Here is a 22,239-nt window from a genome sequence, read left to right on the forward strand (position 1 = left end):
TCACGGAGTCTACAATTGGTGAACCTAAAGAAGCTAAGTAAGAAAATGAATCCAAGGAAAAACATATAGTTGTCCTCTTGGCTTTGGGAAGTAGACAAAATTGCCAGGGAGAAAATTGGGATCCTGTTTAGGTTTTTATTTTAATTTTTTTGTTTGTTTTTCTAAACAGGGTTTTTCTAACAGAGCCCTGGCTGCCCTGGTACTTGCTCTGTAGACCAGGCTGGCCTCAAACTCACAAGAGATTTTCCTGCCTCTGCCTCACAAGTGCTAGGATTAAAGGCGTATACCACTATGCCTGGCTAGTTGCTTATTATTTTTTTATGTACTGAAGTAGATGTTTTTGTATTTAGTTTATGTTACGCATTATGATTTTTTTGTGGGGTTAGTAACATGGCCAATAGCATCTTTTGTTTTGTACTGATAATTGCAGTGTAAGTTGGGATAAGAGCTCAATACATTCGTAAGAATATAGCAATAAGTAAGGTAAACATTTCTTTCTTGGAAATCCAGTTGATTTTCTGAGTTTTGATAGATTACTTTGGGCTTAATTTTCTCTAACATTTACTTTTTGAAAAATAATGCATCCATAAAACTAGCTACAGATATGGAAAGTAATAGTCTCTTGGAGTCTTACATGTCTGATTTTAAAGATGAAATTTAATAAAGAGAAATAAAACCTGCTTTTGGCAAATAAATCTGTTTTGACCAGTGAAGAGTAGTTAAAACCTAGTGATTTACTTCCTTTTTTTAGAAAATTTAGGAAATGAGAAAAGGAAATCATCACATGAAAAATTAGAGGAATTTGGCCCATGGTTCCTAGAGAAGAATACAACTTAGACATACACATATTTGGAGAACTAAGTGTGAAAATGTAACTGAGCTAATATTTATATGGTTTTGAAAGTAACCCTTGAGTCTTATGGATGCTCAAGGAGACACATTTTGTTTGGAAGGACTTTGTACTCCTAGTCTGCTTTTGAAAGAGTTATGGTTGTGTATCTCATTTTTCCTAACTCTGGGTTATTTGAGAAAAGACTAGAAGGTCACAATCAGGTCTTTGTAGCAGTTGAGTTAGAAGTTTTCTAGATCTTGATTTTTAGAGATCTGCTATTCTTTCAGGGCACTGTTCACAAATGCCAAGGATATGGAAAAATCAAAGAGCTTCCACCAAGATCGGACTTTGCTGTTTGAGACAGAACAGTAAAAAGATAGACCATTAGATTATGTGAGGGAGAGACTGGTACTAGTTTACTTTAAAATCATGTTATTTATAAAATCTTGTTACCCGATCTGTGATTTCTTTTTCTTTGGAAAATAGAACATCTTTTATTTGACAATTTCTTACATTGTAAACAGTGTGTCTTCATCATATCCACTCCAGTTCCTCTTCCATTTCCCCAGCCAGGTATCCACAAAATGCCCACCTCTCTGTTAATATCCTCATTTTTTTTTTTAAAAAAGCAATCACAATTGAGTTAATGCTGACTGTTGGAATGTGGACTGATCTTGTTGGCTTGATCCTGAGTAGTTCTAGTGCAGGTGCACTCATTCCCAAGTTCTGACCTAGCATTCTATTCAATCCCTCTTCCTTGGTGTTCTCTGAGCCTTGGCAGAGGCTGAGGTTGATACAGATGCTGCATTTAGAGCTGAGCACTCAGTAGTCGCTTATTCTCAGCCCTTAAATCAGCTATGAGTTTGCATTAACTCCTGAGCACTGCAGGGAGAAGCTGATCTGGCCAAGAGTGAAGGCAGCACTAATCTGTGTGTGTAAACAAATATTTAGAAGGCAGTTTGACAATTTGTCAGTTTAGCAAGACAGCAGTATTTGGACACCTTACCTTAGAGCCCATGGCCTCCAAAGCTGTGGGTTTTGACCAGGTTTACAATTCCAGCCATGAATTCCTTCCTGTAGAACTCTTCTTATTAAATCCAATCCCAAGGTAGTTGGTTACCTTCAGCTGTCATATCACTATTGCAGTGGTGGCCCATCTTGTCTCAATGTCTCTACTACCATTGATACTACTTCTCCCACATGGCCTGCTATAGTACCTCATGAAAGCTAGTCAGGGAAGATGTTTTGGGTCAGTGCTAGTGTGGTTTCTTTATGTCCTGTAACAAAAGCGTATCTGCAGCAATAGGTCTTGCCGCCTGGTTCTTGTGAACTACCAAGAATAGTGGCATTTAACTCTGTTGTCTTAAGGGTCTCTGGGGCCTCTCTAAGTAATAACTTCTTAGGGAGTTATCTCATACTGTTGTTGGATTTTCTTTTACTCTAGCCCCACGTTGGAATGCCAAAATGTTGTTTTGTACTCTTTTTGCTCTTTTGGCTTTTTTGGGGGGCCCACCACCCAGCCCCCAAATAAATCTCTCATGAAGACAGAGGCTTATTATTACCTATAAATGCCTGGCCTTAGCTTGGCTTATTTCTTACCAGCTTTTCTAATCTTAAATTGTCCTGACTACCTCTTACCTCTGGGCTTCTTCCCTTTAATAATACTTTCACTCTTACTCTGTGAGTGGCTAGCCTCTGTTGTTCTCCTCCTTTCTTTGTTCTGTTGCTTCTTTCTTCCCAGAGTTCTCCTTCTATTTATATTCTCTGCCTGCCAGCTCCTTTTTTATGCCTTGCTATTGACTATTCAGCGCTTTATTAAATCATCAGGTGTTTTAGACAGGCAAAGATTCACAGCTTCACAGAGTTAAACAAATGCAGCATAAACAAAAGCAACAGATTGTTACATTGTTAAACAGCAGTTCCAGAGCATGAACAAATGTAACATACCTTAAAATAATATTCTACAACATCATACCTGGCATTTTAATAACTCATGTCTTCTGGGGGAAACATTTTCCACTAATGCAGGATAATTGTGTTCAAACTTTCTTTTGCAATTATATTTTAAAATTATTTATATTAGTAGATTTTTAATTTTGGTAAATAATTTATTAATTATTATTATTAATAATATGTTCTTTTTTTTTAAATTTTAAGTTTCTCAAGACAGAGTTTCTCTGTAACAGCGTTGGCTGTCTTGGAACTTTCTCTGTAGACCAGGCTGACCTTGAACTCCAGAGATCCACCTGCCTCTGCCTCCCAAGATTTGGGATTAAAGGTATGTACCACTGCCACTGAGTGGATTTTTAATGTTTTTTTTTGAGGCAGGGTTTCTCTGTATCATTGATTTTTTTTTTTTTCCTGGAATTCTTTGTAGACAAGGGTGGTCTTGAACTCAGTGATCTGTCTGCCTCTGCTTCTGTGGTCCTGAGGCCAAAGGTGTATGCCACCACACCTGGTCTAAATTAGTGAATTTTCCTAAGGGTTTTTCATACTACCTTAATTTAGATTAATCCACCCTATACCCACTCCTCTTCATTGTCCCCTGTTTCTTATTGCATAAACCTTTAACCTTCAGTATTTTCCTTTGCTGCTTGCAAATGATAGGTGTTCTACTATCCATTTACTCTTTTTTTCCCATCCATCCATCCATCCATCCATCCATCCATCCATCCATCCATCCATCCATCATCCTGGCTGCAGTTTTCCAACCCTCTTCTCTTCCCAGTCTTTCCCCCACCCCTCCCTTCTATTCTTACCTCTCAATCCACTCCTCACCTTCTGTTTAGAAAAGGACAGCTCTTCCATGAGTATCAACAAAACATGGCATATCAAGTTGTAGTAAGACTAAGCACCTCACTTTGTATTAAGACTGGGTAAGGTGACCCAGTAAGGGGAGTAGGGTCTTAAAAGTCAGGAAATGAGTCAGAGACAGTCCCTGCTCCACTATGAGTCTCACAAGAGGACTAAACTACACAACTGTAACATGCGCAGAGGGCCTAGGTCAGTCCCATGCAGGCTCCTTGGTTGTCAATTCAGTCTTTGTGAGCCCAGGTTAGTTGGTTTTGTGGGCTCTTGTTTTCTTGTGTTTTTGATGCCTCTAGCTCCTGCATTACTTCCCCTTCTTCTGCTTGACCTAATGTTTCACTGTGGGTCTGTATCTGTTTCCATTAGTTGCAGATGAAGTCTGTCTGAAAATTGGTCTAGGCACCAATCTACGAGTGTAGCAGAATATCATTAGACATCATCATATTTGACATTTTTTTCTCCAGTCGAGTTTGTTTCTAGCGTAGGCTTGAGCCATCCAGCCTGTGGCTTCTGGTGCTCCAGGCAATTTCAGGGGTGGGCTTACTCTCCTGGCATGGGTTTTAGGCTATTGGTCACTCCCTCAATCTCTAGGCATCCCTTACCCCAGCACATCCCATAAGCAGGACAGACTGTAGGTCAAAGGTTATGTGGCTGGGTTGGTTTCCCAATCTCTCTACTAGGAAGTCTTGCCTGGGTCACATTGAGATGACCAGTTAAGGCTTTGTTATCGTTATCTGCTATTGCTAGAAATCTTAGCTGGCATCACCCTTGTAGATTTGTGGGAGTTTCCCTTGTATCAGGAAAAGCCCTCCTTTCCAGCCATCCTTTCTGTACTCTCCCCCTCCCATCAATCCCCAACCCAGACCCCTCAGGTTCCCATGTCCATCCACACTCAGTCCACCCAAGAGGTCTCTTCTATTTCTCCTTTTCAGGGAGATCTAGGCATCCCCGCCCCCCAATGAATCCTCTTGTTAGTCTTTCTGGGTCAGTGTACTGTAGCATGGTTAACCTTTATTTTACAGCTCACATCTACTTATGAGTGAGCACATACTGTGTTTGTCTTTCTGGATCTGGGCTACTTCCCTCGGGATAGATCCATCCTCTAGTTCCATCCATTTGCCTTCAAATTTCATAATGTTGTTGTTAACAGCTGAGTAATAGTCCATTGTATAAATGTACTATATTTTCTTTATCCATTCTTTGATGGAGGGGCATCTAGGTTGTTTCCAGGTTCTTGCTATTTTAAATCAAGCTGCTGTGAACATAGTTGAGCAGGTATCTTTGTGCTATGATCGAGCATCCTTTGGGTATATGCCCAAGAGAAGTATAACTGGGTCTTGTGGTAGATTGATTCCCAGTTTTCTGAGAAACCGCCATGCTGACTTCCAAAGGGGCTGTACAAGTTTGCACTCCCATCAGCAATGGAAGAGAGTTCTCTGTACTACACATCCTCTCCAACATAAGCTGTCATCAGTGTTTTCGATCTTAGCCATTTTGACAGTTGGAAGATGGAATCTCAATAGCTAAGGATGTTGAACATTGTATTATGTGTTTCTCAGCCATTGAGATTTTTCAATTGAGAATTCTTGGTTTATGTTCTTGGATCTTTTTTTTTTGATGTCTAGTTTCTTGAGTTCTTTATATATCTTGGAAATCATCCCTTTGTCAGATATAGGGTTGGTGGAGATCTTTTCCCATTCTGTAGGCTGCCATTTTTTGTCCTATTGGTGGTGTCCTTTGCCTTACAGAAAGTTTTCAATTTCATGAGGTCCTGTTTATTAATTGTTGATCTTAGAGTCTGTGCTAATGGTTTTATGTTCAAGTAGTTGTCTTCTGTGCCAATGTGTTCAATCCTATTTCCTGTTTCTTCTATCAGGTTCATGTATCTGGATTCATGTTGAGGTCTTTTGACTTGAGCTTTGTGTGGGGCAGTAGGTATGGATGGATCTATTTGCATTCATCTACATGCGACATCCAGTTATGCCAGCACCACTTGTTGAAGATGCTTTCTTTTACCCAATGTATAACTTTGGCTTCTTTCTCAAAAATCAGGTGTCCATAGGTTTGTGGATTTACGTCTGGGTCTCAGTTCGATTCCATTGGTTACCTGGCTCTTCTTATGCCAATACCAAACTATCTCTTCACTCTTTCAGCCCTCTTCTCACGTGGGCCTTTCTGGCTCCCTGAGACAGAAAGACACTCCACATTTCAATAGACAAATCTAAAACTTCAAAATTAGGATCCACAGAATAGAGAGGGTATGCAGTATTTTTGGGGGGTGGGTAGAGTCTGGGATACTTTGCTTAGTATCATGTTTTTCTAGCTCTATCCCTTTTCCTACAAATTTCCTAGGTCCATTTGCTAAGAATACCTCTTTCTATCTGACCCTAAGATAGTATCTGTCTTTTATGAGTGGGTCTGATTTCTTGGAAGTAGCAATAGATGATTTTTGTTTTTTGATACAATATATGAGACTGTGTCTTTTGATTGAGAAAATAAGACTTTTAATAAAGAGGCAGGTGAATTTCTGTAGTTTGAGGCCAGCCTGGTCTACAAAGCTAGTTCCAGTTCTACCAGGATTATGCAGTGAGACCTTGTCTCAAAAAGCCAAACCAAGTCAAAACAAGCTAGGTGTGGTGGAACATATATTTAATGCCAGCATGATCTATGTATCAAGTTCCCAGGACTGTCAGAGCTACATAGTCAAACCCTGTCTCAAAACTAAACAAAAAACATCTGTAGACATGAGGCAGTGTTGGCACACATCTTCAATTCAAGCACTCTTGGCAGAGGCAGGTGGATTCTATGAGTTTGAGGCCGGCATGGTCTGTAGAGGGAATTCTAGGACAGCTAAATATACACTGAAAAACCCTGTCCTTTATGTGTGTTTTTAAAAGTAATTCTTAGTATAAATTTATCTGATTTATTGTTTATTGGTTTGCAGTTGTTTAGGGTTCTACTCTATGATTAGCCCAGAAACAAACAGAATGCTTGTTGAGTAGCCACTGTGCTTGGCTGTGAGATTATAGTGGGGAGAATAATAAGGCCCCACTGTGAGGGTACAGCTGGGTGCTGAGGCTAAGTTGGAAGTACGCTTGATCATTCTACATGTTAGGGATTTCTGAGTCTTCTTTTTACTAGGATTATAGGGTTTTTTGTTTACAAATCCTGGTTGAGATTAAAGGCCTACGTCTCCCACACTCTGCAAGTCTGGCAGTTTTGATAATCTTTTCAAAGAGCCAACTTTTAGGTTCATTATTTTTTCTCAGTTTTTTTTTGTTCTAGATTATATTTCTTTTCTTTTTTTTTTTGTTGTTGTTCTTCTTTTCCTTTCTTTTCTTTTTTTTTTTTTTTCCAAGACAGGGTTTCTCTGTGTAGCCTTGGCTATCCTGGAACTCACTCTGTAGACTAGACTGGCCTTGAACTCACAGAGATCCTCTTGCCTCTGCCTCCTGAGTGCTGGGATTAAAGACACATGCCGCCACTGACTAGCTCTTTATCATTTCTTAAATGTAATTGTTTTAGTTTTTCTTTTTCTTTGCTTCCGTCAGAAGGTGAGGGATGTTACTGGTTTGAGATCTTTTTAAGATAAACGTTTGTAGCTATAAATTTTCTTAGAACTACTTCATTGACTACACCGCATAAATCTTGCTATTTCATATTTTCATTATCACTTATCTCTATTTTTTCCAATTTACTTTATGATTTTTCTTAAATTGATCCATTGGTTTCTTGGGAATATATTGTTTAGTATCTGTATGTTTGTAAATATACTAACTCGTTCTGTTATTTTCTACTTTCATCCAATTGCAGTTGGACACAGTACATTTTATAATTTCAGTACTTTTAAATTATCATTGCTTGTTCAGTGTCTTATTTTCATTAGTCTGTGTACGTTTTCCTGTGTATTGAAATGTACATATGAGACCAAGTATTCTCAGAGAATTAATCCCCTGGAACTAGTGTTTCAGAAGTCTCCTGATGTGATCGATGTTCCATCCTGCTGATGAAAAGAGCAGCAAGTATTCTTAACCTCTTCCTCATCCCTCCAGTACTCTCTGTCCCCACGTAGTACTGATTGACTTGGAATTTATATAAACTAGGCCGACCTTGATCTTGCAGTGATCTCCCTTCATCTTCCTGAGTGCTAGGATTATGGATGTATACCTTCACACCCAGTTTAAATGGTTCATGTTTAAATTTTTTTCTCTGTACACATCTTAGTATGGGGCAAAATATCTCTGAATGTGTGTTGAGTTTATTTATACTGCTTTTGTCTTTCTTGTTGGTCTTCTGTGAGTTTTTGGTGGTACTACTAGGCATTGTCTTCAGAGCCTTGTGTGTAAAATAGGTATATCTCCTTCCCTGAGCTGTCTAGTTTTTATGTTTAGTGAAAATGGCAATTTTACAAGTGTTCTACTATTTTTTTTGTCATTTACAATTTTTCTTTATGTATTTTAGGCTTTGTAGTTTTGTTACCCGTGATAGAATCTGATTGTTATTTCTCTATTCTTGGCCTCTTATTCAGGGAACAAGATAAAGGAGGTGCACACAGGGTGCACAGTAACAAGCTTTATTCTAAAGCAAAGCCACAGTGTTTAATCAGAAAGAGACACTATCCTTAGTCACACAGCTGGTCACATGATTGAGATTACTAAGGACCTAAATAATTGTTTGGGCTTCCTTTTGAGAAGAAGGTTCTGGTTACTAAGGGATTTCGTTTTGTTTTGATCGACAAGCATGGAATATATAAGTCTTTGCTCACTGTGCATATCCCTTTCATTAATAAATGTTTTAGTTAGAATTTCTGTTGCTGTCATGAAGCACCATGACCAAAAAAAGGAAGCTGGGGAGGAAAGTGTTTATTTGGCTTATTCTTTTAATCACAGTTCATCATTTTTTTCTTCTTCTTCCCTGAGACAGGGTTTCTCTGTAGCTTTGGAGCCTGCCCTGGAACTAGCTCTTGTGGACCAGGCTGGCATCTAACTCAGAGATCTGCTTGCCTCTGCCTCCTGAGTGCTGGGATTAAAGGTGTGCGCCACCTACCGCCCGGCCATTTTTTGCTCAACTGTGTTTTTTTATTATTATGGCGACTTTGCCTTCCTCTGGCTGCTGTTGTGTGATTTTTTTTCCCCCACCTTTCTTTCTTGAGAGTAGGTCTTCATGGTTAGCTTAGACTGGCCTCAAACTCACTGTATATGTCAGGATGCTCTTGAATTCTCAGCCTCCCACACATTGAACCTTTACCATGCCCAGTTTCAAACTTTCTGTTTCTAAATCTAAGATAAGTCTTAGGAAAATTCAAAAACATGAATTTGGTGTTTGCTTTATTTAGTCCTATATTTTGATATAGTTGACATTTAGCTTTGATATTTTTATTTTCTATTTCCTTGTTTCATCCTTTTGTTTATATTGAGGATTTTTTTTTAGTATACCATAATTTCTTTAATAATTTTTCATCATTTTTTTGGGGTGGGACCAATTCCTTCAAATAGGTGTTTAGGGTGGTGACAAGACTGGCATGTTTCCCTTGGAGTGACATTTTATAGGAGTAGGCTGTTGTGTGGACCTTTCCCACGGTGTTCTCCCAGCAGAGATATACCTTATAAAAGCATGGTCCTTGGGCTTCAACTGTTCTTCTTGTGCCAACTGAGGGATACCTCTGGTGAGTGGAAATTCTGGGAAGGAAAAAAAAAAGTAAACTTGCCTTCCTATGGATGATTCCTTACCAGATCCTTAATCCTCCCTGTGGAATTAACTCTGAAGGAACAATGGCATGTCTCCACCAAGGGTAATACCATTCTTCACTATAACAGTGTCATACTTGGAATGTTTTGGATTTTGGAGCATATTGGCTTTCATTGTCTCAGGTTAAAAATGTTTTGGGAAAGTCTAGGCAAATATTCTAAAAATTCTGAAATACCTCAAGTCAGAGGAATTTTGGATACTTAATCTGTATGACATTTCTTCTGGGGATTTTCTGTTCTGTTTGGTCAGTTTATGTAATACTGTGCTGTTCCCATACCATCTTGTAAAAATGTTTTATGTGTATGATTGTTTTGCTTGCATGTATGTTTGGACCACTTGTGTACAGTGTCCTCAGAGGCTTAGAGAGGGCATTGATCCTCTGGAACTAAACTTAAAGAGAGGATTGTAGGTTTCCATATGGGTTCTGCAAGATCATCAAGTACTGCTGAGGCCCCCATCTATCTTAATATACTTTTATAATATCAGTATCATCAAGGAAAAGTATTTTGCCTACTTTATGAGTATCTTTATATTCTCAGATTAAAAATATTTTTGTACAGCTAATTTTTATTTTTTAATAAGACAGGCTCTTACTATGTACCCTCACCTGACCCTGAGCCTGTATTCCTTTTGGCTTAGCTTTCTAGTCCTAGAATTATAGGTATGTGCTGCATGCTCAGCTTAGCTTTGAATGAAAACATTTTGTTAATTATTGAATATGGACTTCATTATATTTCGGCATTTATTCTGAGCATTTCCTAGTGTTGGAATGGGAGACAAAAGTATGTGATGCTTGTGTTATCAGCTTTAGAGTCACAGTTGTTTTTCTTTTAATTATAGGGACAGTTTTGATCAAAAGTAACAATGGTCAGTTGATGCTGGTGTCTCCTCAGCAAGCTGTAACAGGAGCCAAGACCACAAGTAACATAACTCCAAGGCCAGCAGTACCAGCAAATACTCAAACAGTCAAGATCTGTACCGTGCCGGTAATCTACCTTAATTTTCTTTGTTTCTAGCTACTATCTTCCTATAAATGTGGACCTGTTTGCAGGAAAAATTTGAGATAATTTAAGTGCCAATTTAGTTGATATTTGGTAATTGCTAAAATAATGAAAATTATACCTTTATACTCAGCGATTTTATTGTCCTCAATGGAATTTTTCAAAGGGGCAGTATGCATCTGCTGAAAGAAAACAACTATTCTGAGTCAGGGTTTTAAAATGTGTGTGTATGTATGTGGTTGTGTGCCTGTATGTGTTTTCATGAGTCTACTGGCCAGACTGATAGCCATTGGATATCTTCCTCAGTTGCTCTTCGGTGTATTTTTTGAGACAGGTTTCTCATTGAACTTGGAGCTCACAGATGGACTAGATTCTAGGCTAATCAGCAAACTCCCAGAATACTCCTGTCTTTGCTTTCCCAGCAATCCCCCTATCTGTTGGTTTTGGTGGTGTTGTTTTGTGGGTGTTGTGTGTGTGTGTTTACTTTTTGTATAGTGCTGAGGTCTGAATTCAAATCTTCATGCTTATGAAAAAGGCACTTTACTGATTGAGCCATCTACCTATCTCTGTTTCACTTTTAATTTGTGTTTAGTAAGACTCCTATTTAAAATATTCATTTCATCCATATATTATAGAAATTACTTCCAAGTAATATGAGTCTGCTTTAGTATTTCATTAATTTTGTCTTGTTTGAAGTGAGTTTTTTAAAATAAAGATGTTGATCTTTTTTTGTATCTGAAATTACTTTGTGTCAGTGAATTTAAAAATATTCTTATGGACGTCTGTCTTAGTTAAGGTTTCTATTGTGTGAAGAGACACCATGACCATGAATGACAACTCCTGTAAAGGAAAACATTTAATTGGGGCTGACTTACATATCAAAGGTTTAGACCATTATCATCATGGCAGGATATGGCAGTGGGCAGGCAGACATGTTGCTGGAGAAGGAACTGATAGTTCTATATCTGGATCTGCAGGCAGCTAGGAGAGAGAGACACACTGGCCAGGTTTGAGCATCTTGAGACCTCAAAGCCTGCCCCAAGTGATACACCTCCTCCAGCCTTGCCACATCTCCTTCAACAAGGCCATAATAGTGCCACTTTCTATGGGTGTTAGGGGGGCCATTTTCATTCAAACCACAGCATGTTTATTTATGGTGTTAGGGAGATAGTTTGTTTGGTAAAGTACCTGTAGCCCAAGCATGAGGATTTGAGTTTGATATCTAACACTCACTAAACAAACAAATGCCAGGTGCTATATCGTATGCACCTGTGATCATAGCAGAAAAGTCAAGAGGATTCCAGGACTTGCTGTCTGGCCAGTAGAGCCTAATTCAAGAGCTCTCAATTTAGTAAGATACTCCCTCAAAAATAAAAGTAGAGAATAATTGAGGTAGATATCCTATGCAAAGGTTGACTGCTTTCCTGCCTATCTTCCTCCCTCTTTTCCTTCTTTTAAAAGCTTTATTATTACATTTATTTGTGTGTGTGTGTGTGTGTAAGTGTGTAATATGCATGCTGTGGCTGCACTTGTACAGGTCAGAGGCCAGAAGTCACTGCTCTCCTACCAGGATGGACTCAGGTCATCAGACTGGCAGCTCCTTTACCTTTATGCCATCTTGTACAGGTCAGAGGCCAGAAGTCACTGCTCTCCTACCAGGATGGACTCAGGTCATCAGACTGGCAGCTCCTTTACCTTTATGCCATCTTGCTGGTCCTACTTGCAGTCTTGATACTAGTTCCTCAATTAGTTATTTTCTCTGCCAATAGTGCATTTTCTTTCTAATTTATTTTAACTATGGGTTAACTGATTTTTGTTTATAATTAAATATTAAATTTTATTTGTATAACAAATGAAGTTTAAGATTTTATTTTTTTTATTTTGTTACTGTATGTGTGTGTGTATGAGTGTGGGTGCATACATGCTTGTGCTTGTGCTTGTGTGGAGCTCAGAGGACACCCTTTAGGACTTAGATTTGTCTTCATCATGGGCTCTGGGAATCTTGTTATAATGCAGATTATAACAAGAGCTTTTTATCCCCTGAACAGTATTCTTGGCCCAAGTTTAAAATTTTAGTTGGAAAATTAGATCTAAATTGGAAAATTAACATAAAAGAAAAAGTTATTTTGTGAATCAGTTGCCTTCTTTAAGAAATGTGAGCTGGCCAATTGACCGGTTAAGTCATAGTATAGAATGTTCATAAAATATGGTATATAGCAAATATTTTTGCTAAAGTCTTTTCATTTTCTTCCCAATACTGATTAATTTAAAATAATTTATATTGACTGGGTGTGGTAGCATATGCCTTGAGGCAGAGACAGGTAGAGCTCTGTGAGTTCCAGGCCAGCCTGGTTGGTGTATTGAGATCTAGGCTAGCCAAGGCTACATACTGAGACCCTTTCTCGATAAAACAAAATAAAAAATAAAACCAAAATAACTAGTATCAATAACTTTGCTATCTTGTCCTTTTTTCCCAAGAATTCTAGCTCACAATTAATGAAGAAAGTAGCAGTGGCACCTGTTAATAATTTGACACAGATAGGAACTACTGTGGCATCCACTGCCTCCAGTGCTTCCTCAGGACAAGTAAGTGGTGTGTGTGTGTGTGAGATATTTAAGTGTCTAACTATGTGACGTTGAAGGCATATAATATATGATGCTGTTTATCAGGCTGAACCATTGGAGATGTAGCAATAAGAAAAAGTGGTATTTTATTAGACATCCATTTCATAAATGCATTCAAGTAATATAAATACATCTAACAACCACATATTACAGATTCCAGAAGGAGATGCTAAAATAGAATATGATGGATAAGTTATTTTTTAGAAATCCTATTTATGAATAGAGGGAGAGTAAGTTTAGTCTAAGTTCATGATTGATAAAGTTCCAGCCAACCTAATTGAGATTGTTAGAGCACATGTACCTTGTCGGCATTGGATCACTGCTGGGCTTTACTGGACTTTCCTGGGGAAATTACACAATGTCTCTTCTTTGCAGCAGAGACCACATTACTGGAACTCATAACTGAAAGTCATCCAATAGAATTCTAGCAGCCAAGACAGTACAAATCTTTCCTTGCAATGGTTCATTGACATTTATATCTTATTTCACTTGTTTATATACTTCTTGTACATGTTACAGACAACTGTCCTGGGATGCTAGAGAACTTCTTTCCTTTGGAAATACAGAGGTTAAAAGAATAGGTTTTGTAGCCTTATTCCTACAGCCTACACTAAATCATACCAGTTCTCTGTTCATTTTATATCACCCTCATTCTTGGCCTACTACTGTGCTGGTCTTGGGATTGCCTATTAGTAGAATCAGATTTTCCTCTTAGGAATCTCTGTGGATCCCTATATGGATATGTTTCTGCCCTATCTTGGAATTTTTGTTTTTCTTCACTTGTAACAGAATAGCACAGATTGAGTAATTTATAAGGGAATAGAAAGTTGTTTGACTCATGATTCTGGAGATGGGAAGTCAAAGATCACAGTATCAGTATCTGGGGAGAGCTTTATCCTGTGGCAGAGATATCGTCTATCAAGAGAGCATGGAGTCCCAGGAAGAGGAGAGGTAACATAGAGGAGGGGAGTGATGGGAGCTGAACTTACCTTTTTAGGAGTTTCTCCTAGGAATGAATCTCCACTCCTGTAATAACAATCTTAATCCATTTACAATTTAAAAATACTCATGCCTTGATCACTTCTTAAAGGTTTCATTTCTTGAAACCAGTATAATGACAATTATATTTTAACATGAGTTTTGAAAGGGATATTTAAACCATAGGATCCTCTATTATGTGATAACAGCTCTACATCTTTTCAGATGATGGGAGTTAATTATCCCTCTCAAGGTTCAGACTCAACTTTCCATCTGGTCCCTGAAATACATAGGCACTGGAAGTACCAGGTGGCAGCTGTAGTGTCTGGTCTCCTAAGGAAAATGTGTCCCCCGTGAGCAGAAATGGAAGGCACAGAGTCTCCCAGTGGTTATTAGGACTGAGTAAGGGTCTATTCATACATCTGCTCCTAAGTTCCTTGATCCATGTATTTGTCCTACCACGAGGGCAAAGTACCATATAGAATGTTTTGACTTACGGATTATCCTGAGTCTTGGAAGATAGAATCCCATCCTTAATAAGTGTATCGACCCAGTTTATCTGTGTTTGCTATGCTTGTAGCTTCTGAGTAATGCTGTATGTGAGCCACTAGTGGGTCCCATGGTCTGGGGAACAGTGTTATGTTCCTTCTGTCGTGAAGAAGATGCATCGTCTTGGTGCTTACCTAGATAGACTACTGTACTCATGATGAGTCCTTCTGTTGGTGTTGTAAAATTTATTTAATCATTCCTTTTATATACCTTATTTTCTACTAATTGGCGTCATAAGCACAAGTCTGATTTAAAATAGTGCTTTAAAAATTATTGGCTAGCCATTTTTGATCACTTAGTGTTCTTTACATTTTCTAGGTATTACATATCTTGCCATCCATTAATCACTTTATTTTACCCTTGTTAATTGGAGTATGATCACTTAGTGTTCTTTACATTTTCTAGGTATTACATATCTTGCCATCCATTAATCACTTTATTTTACCCTTGTTAATTGGAGTATTATATCCATCTATATATGTGATAATAAGTTAGAGAGGCTAAGAAACTGACCCGATTTCTATGTGGAAGAATGTCTATTTTAGCCTCAATGTCTTAACTTTGGAAACTATTCTTGAACTAGAGTACTTATTGATTAGGCCCAACTGTATATTCTCTCTAGAAAGTGTATTTTTTTTAGTAGGTGTCAGTATTTGTTTAAAATGACTTGGGAAACATGTCTTATTGTTATTATGAAACAGAACCTATTTTGAGGTCTTATGTTCAGTGTTTGTTTAATGAAGATATAATTAGGCCTATTGTTAAGAACATAAATGTCTAAATGATCCAATTTAGAATTAGTATTTTATTTTTTCATTTTGGTTTTTCAAGATTTTTTTTTTTTTTTTGTATAATTGCTTTGCCTGTCTTGGAACTTGCTTCGTAGACTTGGCTGCCCTCAAACTCATAGAAATCTGCCTGCCTCTGCATCCTGAGTGCTGGAATTAAAGGCATGTGTCACCACTGCCCAGCTAGATTTAGTATTTCTAATTGAATATGAACAAGCCTAATGTAATTGCTCTTTCAGACAGGTACAGAAAATTACCTTCTTGAAATATAGCACAATAACTAGCACAATCTAGTAAACATTCATAAGTGATTTTCACACAGATCCATTTCATATATAATCCAGCCATTTTCTCTGCTGTCTCCAAAATATATTTAATTAATACAATTCAGTCTTGCTAATATTGGAAATACCATTGACTGCTCTAGAATATTTAATTCTAAGACAGAGTTATGATTGAGTTTAAGAAAGTCTATTCAATACCGAAGTGGAAAAACCAGGGTAAAGTATCTCCCCATGCCCTTTAAAGATCAGAATAGACATTAATACATATTTGGTAAGGTACAGCAAGAATTATGAAAGACAGCTTTGTGTTGGAGTATGTAATTTTTCATCATTGCAACAAATAATTGAGGTAAATCAACTGGAAAAGTTCTATTTTGTCTCACAGTTTTGTAGATTTTATCCGTCACTTATAGGTCCTGTAGTGGCACAGTACAGATCATGAGTATGTATGATGCAGGGCATAGTGTAGTGACTCTTTCTTTGTACCAGATTCCCAAATAATGACATGGAGACTTATTAATTATGAAAGCTTGACCTTAGTGTAGGCTTGTTTCCAACTAGCTCTTATAACTTAACCCATATTTTTAAATATACATTCTGCCATGTGACTTTTTTCCTCTCCACCTGGCTCTTTCTTTACCTTTACTCAGTGTGCACATCCATGAACAGGGGACTTGCTCCAAGTCTGCTGGCAAAATCCACATCTCTTCTTCCCAGAGTGCTTTCTCTCCCTGAAGTCCTACCTATTCTTTCTTGCCTAGCTTTTTAAAAACCAGTCAGAAGGTGCCTTAGGCAGAGACATCTTTACAAGTGTACAAAAAGATTGTCCCACAACAGGGTAGTTCACTTTATCACAGGAAGTCAAGGACAGGAAGAGGTGACTGCCAATAGCCCCTTCAAGGGCACATCTCTAATAACTGTTCTCTCATGTTATCATGGGGCTGGGCCACAAGCTTTAGAGTATGGGCCTTTAGAAGTCATTTAAGAATCAAACCAGAAATTGGTGGAAAAAAGAAAATATTGGCAAGGAAGTAAGATTCTATGAATCCTTCCCCTGTTCACGGATGATACCATTGTGTGAGCTGACAGTTCACTGGCTACTGTTTGTTTCATACACAGCAGATACTACTGTTCTGAGGGACCACTCCCACCAGGCCTTGAAGGCATCATAATCACTAGTTAAAATTACAAGCCACACTTTTCTAAATGCAGCCTTATAGATTATATGCCTAATTAGTAATTGAAGTCCAGATTTAACTTAACTTAGTGTGTAGCTGAGGTTGACATTAAACTACCGGTTCTCTATTTCCACCAAGTGATAGGATTTTAGATATGTTGTGAACCACTCTTATCTCTGAAGAGTCTTCCTTATTGTTACAGACATAAAAGTTTAATAGACTTCAGAGGATTCAGAAGCCATGTCACAGGATTTGTCTCTGGAAAATGTGGAAGAGTTCAAACTGGGGAAGGAATTCACTTGGAATACTGTATTTAAGCTTTCTGTTTAATGAAATTGGACTTTTTGGAAAAATCATCCTTTAAAAAAGTTATTTTAGGTGCATGAGTACTTTACCTCCATATATGTATATGTCCTGTGTGTATTCATGTTGTGGAGGGCAGAAGAGAGGGTTGGATCTCTATGTAACTAGAATAGAATTAGAGATAGTTCTGATCCACCTTGAACTCAGGTTCTCTGGAAGAACACCCACAAGTGGTCTTAATCAGTGATCCGTCTCTCCAACACCTTAATTTTACCCAGAATTTCATCACTGGTTTTAGTCATCATTAATCAGTATTTTAAATTTACTTCCCATTTTACTAGAACATTCTGTCTGTATGTACCAGTTTAACTGAAAGGAACTAGGGTGTCCATTTACCTCTATCTTGACTTTTACAGAAAGAACTTTTCTTGAGAAGAATGCAAGAATCTCAGTTACAGTTATGCTACAAATGCTTACTATTCTCTTTTTTTGTTGTGTAATTTTTAGTACATTTGTTGCTGTATCTCTCTGGTTTTCTAATTTTGTTCTTAGCTTATAATTTTTTGTTAAACTTTCTGTCCTGTAGGTGGTGCTAGAGTCACACCACCTCATCTGATAAGTGTAGAAATTAATAAAATTCCTTTCAATGTGGAAATAAGACATCCCTCTCTTGTAATGCTATTATGCTTATTTTTATGGTCCACATGAGATCAGCATAGGTGAGCACATGAAAATTAGTTAATAACTCTGTTTTATACTTAAGAAGCAGGAAAGTACATAAAAGTATGAAGATTTGCTATTACAAATTTATTTTCAGAGAAGTGCAAATGTGTATATGTGTTGTCTTGTGTGATCATCACCTGTGTATGTATGGTGTTGAATAAAGTTTTCCTCACCTGCTCTCTACCTTATTTTAAACAGTGTTTGGCCTATAGTGGCTGTCCAGTGAGGATACTCCTCCCTGAGATTTCCCCTTCTCCACCACACAAACACTTGGAATTCTGCAGTGCACCACCATGTCCAGCTTCTGTGTGGGCACTGATGTTTGCATTCAGTCATCTTCCCAGATCCATTAATAATATATTTTTATTAACATCTTAAAGACTTTTGCGTGGCATTGTTTTTCACAGGCCACCCTAGGGACAGTAAATTTCTATTTTTGTTCTTGCAGGTGGGTGTCAAGATTAGGAGTTTAAAGTGACTTGCTGGTGACTAGCACTGTAGTAGACGACAAGAGTGAGGTGCGCCCTGCTCTAGTCCAGCGTTCTGATGGAGTACCGTCTGAAAGCAGAGATGTCAGATTCATTTGTACTCCTTTCAGGGTAAAGTGAAGTTTCCACTAAGGGAGCATAGCAATACTCATTTAACTTTATGTTGACTTAATTTCAGTCTGTGACTGTACCTCCTGTCAAGCCAGTGAATACTGTAACTATCCTGAAGCCATCAAGTGTGGGAGTATTATCTACCCCCTCAAATGACTCCAGTCTCAAAGCAGAGACCCCAGTAGCTGCTCAGATTAGTCTTTCTCCGGTAAGCTTTCAGTTGTATCTTGTATATAGTTTTTTTCCCCCTATGTTCTATTTTCTGTGTGCTCTCATTTGTGAATATTTTTCTATTATAGGCAGTGCTAGAAAATGTGAAAAAATGTAAAAACTTCCTTTCAATGCTAATAAAACTCGCTTGTAGTGGATCTCAGTCTCCAGAAATGGGGCAGAATGTGAAGAAGCTGGTGGAACAACTCTTGGTAAGCTAGTATTATATAATTTTTGCAAGCATTATGGGATTTCATAGGACATGTTTCAAATGGGAAATGAGAATGTTTTAATGAGATTTGTTTTAAATATACTTACTAAAACTTTTTACTTCATTAAAGCTTTGTAATTACTACAGCTAGACAGTCTATGTACAAAAGAGTAAATCTTTATTTAATTTTACCATCTATCTAAGATGAACTGAATTTTGAATATATATGATTTTTATACCAATCTTTTGTTTGTATATTTTGTGAACAGATAGCAAGTTATAAATTCATCAAATACCATTTCTAGTTATAGATTTATTTATCTCAGACCAACAGACTGCAGTTCTCAAAATTTTGGTATAGGATACATTAATATTCTTAAAAATAAATAACCCCTCAAGGTATTTTTGTTTGGCCCTTGGAATTAAAAGTATTATTCAACTAAGAATAACAAAGCCATTGTACATTAGCATATGTAATATTTAAAGAAAAACTGCAGTTTCCAAAATAATAAAACTGAGTGGGAAATGACATTGATTTGCATTTTGTAAATTAATGCTGCACTTAATAGATAGCATCTGTGTTGTATGAAGCAATGGGCCGCTTCCCTGCCACCCCAGCTCCTGGCCGCCTGGCTAGCTTATGCCCCGAAATAATTACACAGAAACTGTATTCTTTTAAACACTGCCTGGCCCGTAAGTTATAACCTCTTATTGGCTAGCTCTTATATATTGATCTAACCCATTTCTAATATTCTGTGTAGCACCACGAGCTGGCTTACCAGGAAAGATCTTAACCTGCCTCTATCTGGAGTGGGAGAATCATGGCAACTGCCTGACTTGGCTTCTTTCTCCCAGCATTCTGTTCTGTCTACTCCGCCTATCTAAGCTGCTGTCCTATCAAAAGGGCCAAGGCAGTTTCTTTATTAACCAATAGACGTATGACCCTCCTCTATCACATCTGGATATTCTTCCCTTATTTTATGAGTTGTTAGAGAATTTGTTGTCAAAGTTAGGAAATTACTATTTTCTTGCAGAAAAGTAGTTGGAATATTAATCATTACTTTAGTAGCCTTCTGTAGATCCGTGTGGATATTGTATAGTCTACTAGTTCATTATTATACTGTGAATTAATATCTTTACTGATGTATAATTTTTATATAGCATGCATTGTTTAAAACAAAATGCTGATTTTTAAAATTATGCAGTTCTTTTAAAAGTTTCCATATAGTTATGTATTAAGGTAATTGACTTTTAATTTCATATAACCTTAACATATATACATCTGTATATAGCTATAAATGTCTACCTAACTACTTATCTTCTTATATCGTGTGTGTCTGACTGGTGTGTATAAGTGTATGCTTGCTGTACACAGAGGCCAGAGGAAGGTATCAGGTATCCTTGTTTATCATCCTCTTTTTTATTCGAGTCAGGGTCTCTCATTGAACCTGAAGTTTTTGGTTTTTTTGCAAGACTGGCAGTTAGGATGCCCTAGAAATCCTTTCACTGCCCAGATAACATTGGGTTACAAGTGCACTGGAGATTATATCTGATTGTTGTGTTGATATTGGAATCCAAAAGCAGGTCTTTTTACACAGAAAGCTCTTAACCACAAGCCACCTCTCTGTCACATAAGCATTCTTTATTTTGTTTTTGTTTTTTTGGGACAGGGTTTCTCTGTGTAACATTTCTGGCTGTCTTGGAAGTCGGTTTGAAGACCAGGCTGGCCTTGAGCTCATAGAGATCTGTCTGCCTCTGCCTTCCAAGTACTGGGATTAAGGGTGTATGCCAATACCACCAGGGCTTTAAATTTTAGGAAGCTATCAAGTTTAGAGAAAGAGTTATTTCCAGAATTGTGATTCTTTGCATTTTGGAATCATCTTCTTTATGAAAAGAATACTGTCTGTCTTCACTGTTTTCTTTGATTGGGTATATCTATTTCTTATTCATTTACTTCTCTGGTAACATGATATAACAAGCCCTTGTAAATGTGGAATTTACCCTTATGAAAAACTTGTCTATAATCATGAATCAAGTACGTTGCTTCTTTGTATTTTTTAAGTTCATGTAGTTTTTAAGAGACTGGCTCACTGCTGTTATATTGGCCTTCAGTTCCTAGGCTAAAGTGATTCTCTTGTCAACATCCTGAATAGCTTTCCTCACAGGCATTCACCATTGCTCTTAGTTTTTTAAAATATTTGTAGATTGGGGAGGCTGTGGTCAGAATGTAAAATACATAGTAAATTAAATAAAAAAGCATTTGTAGATTGAAGCTTATCTTTTTTCCATTTTTTTTTTTTAGGATGCAGAAATTGAAGCAGAAGAATTTACTAGGAAACTATATATTGAACTCAAGTCTGCACCTCAGCCACACCTTGTACCTTTTCTTAAGGTAGGGATGTATTTCTCTGGAAAAATTGTTTGGGTTAAATTACTTTAATTAAATCTGTCGGAAGATACTTAATGATGAGAGGGACTTTAGTACGTTTTGAAAACACAAGACAACATTCATAGTATTGATTTGAGCAGTTTAGAAAAACAGGCATAACAGTAGCTTTAAAAATTCACTTGCTTTTAGTTACGGTGGGGGCGCTTATATCATATGTACGAAGGTCAGAGGACAATTTGAAAGAGTAGGTTTTCTTCTTCCCCATGGAGTTTCATAGTATAAAACTCTGCTTGCCAGGTTTGGTGGCAAACATATTTCGCCCACTGAGCTTTCCCACTGGTTCTCCCCGACCCCACAGAATAACATCTTTCTCATGAATGTAACTTGATGACTTGATATTGTATAATGTTTGTATTGGAGTATATTCAAAGATTTTTGTTTTTAGTTTGTGTGTGTGTGTGTGTGTGTGTGTGTGTGTATTGAAACCAGAGGTTGAGGTTGAACATCTCCCTAAATTATTCTCTACCTTATATATTGAGACAGAGTCTCTCATAAAACACAGCTCATGGATTTGGCTAGTTCTATTAGCCAGTTTGCTTCAGGAATGCCTTGTCTCTTTCTCCCAAGTGCTGGGTTTCATGGGTGCTGGGGATTCAAACTCAGATTCTTAAGTGCTTTTGTTTGTTTGTTTGTGTTTTTGGAGACAGTGTTTTTCTATAGCCTGTCCTGGACCTTGCTCTGTAGACCAGGCTGCCTTAAACTAACAGTGATCCACCTCTCTCTGCCTCCCCAGTGCTGGGATTAAAGGCCTGTGGCACCAGCACCTGCTCTCTTAAGTGCTTTAAATTCTGAGTCTTCTCCCTATTCTCCTTAGTTTTTTCGAGACAGGGTTTTAGGTCTTCCAGGCTAGCTCCTACTTAACATGTAACTGAGGAGTACCTCGAGTTTCTGATAATTCTGCCTCTACCTTCTAAGGGCTGGAGTTGTAAGCCAAGGTTCCTGACTCAAGGGGG

The 22,239-nt window shown here is 37.7% G+C and overlaps 1 protein-coding gene across 1 annotated transcript in view; it reads left to right on the plus strand.

Moving 5' to 3' along the window:
• Taf4b (TATA-box binding protein associated factor 4b) overlaps positions 1 to 22,239 on the plus strand; it is a 117,863-nt gene that overhangs the window by 6,031 nt on the left and 89,593 nt on the right. The window contains exons 2-6 of the mRNA XM_026783653.1: positions 10,229 to 10,374; positions 12,868 to 12,975; positions 18,484 to 18,624; positions 18,716 to 18,838; positions 21,140 to 21,229. Of these exons, the coding sequence (XP_026639454.1) occupies positions 10,229 to 10,374; positions 12,868 to 12,975; positions 18,484 to 18,624; positions 18,716 to 18,838; positions 21,140 to 21,229 (608 nt within the window). The remainder of the gene's footprint in view (positions 1 to 10,228; positions 10,375 to 12,867; positions 12,976 to 18,483; positions 18,625 to 18,715; positions 18,839 to 21,139; positions 21,230 to 22,239) is intronic.

The sequence above is a fragment of the Microtus ochrogaster genome, chromosome 18, assembly GCF_000317375.1.
Source record: "Microtus ochrogaster isolate Prairie Vole_2 chromosome 18, MicOch1.0, whole genome shotgun sequence".
In the NCBI taxonomy this organism is placed as follows: Eukaryota; Metazoa; Chordata; class Mammalia; order Rodentia; family Cricetidae; genus Microtus; species Microtus ochrogaster.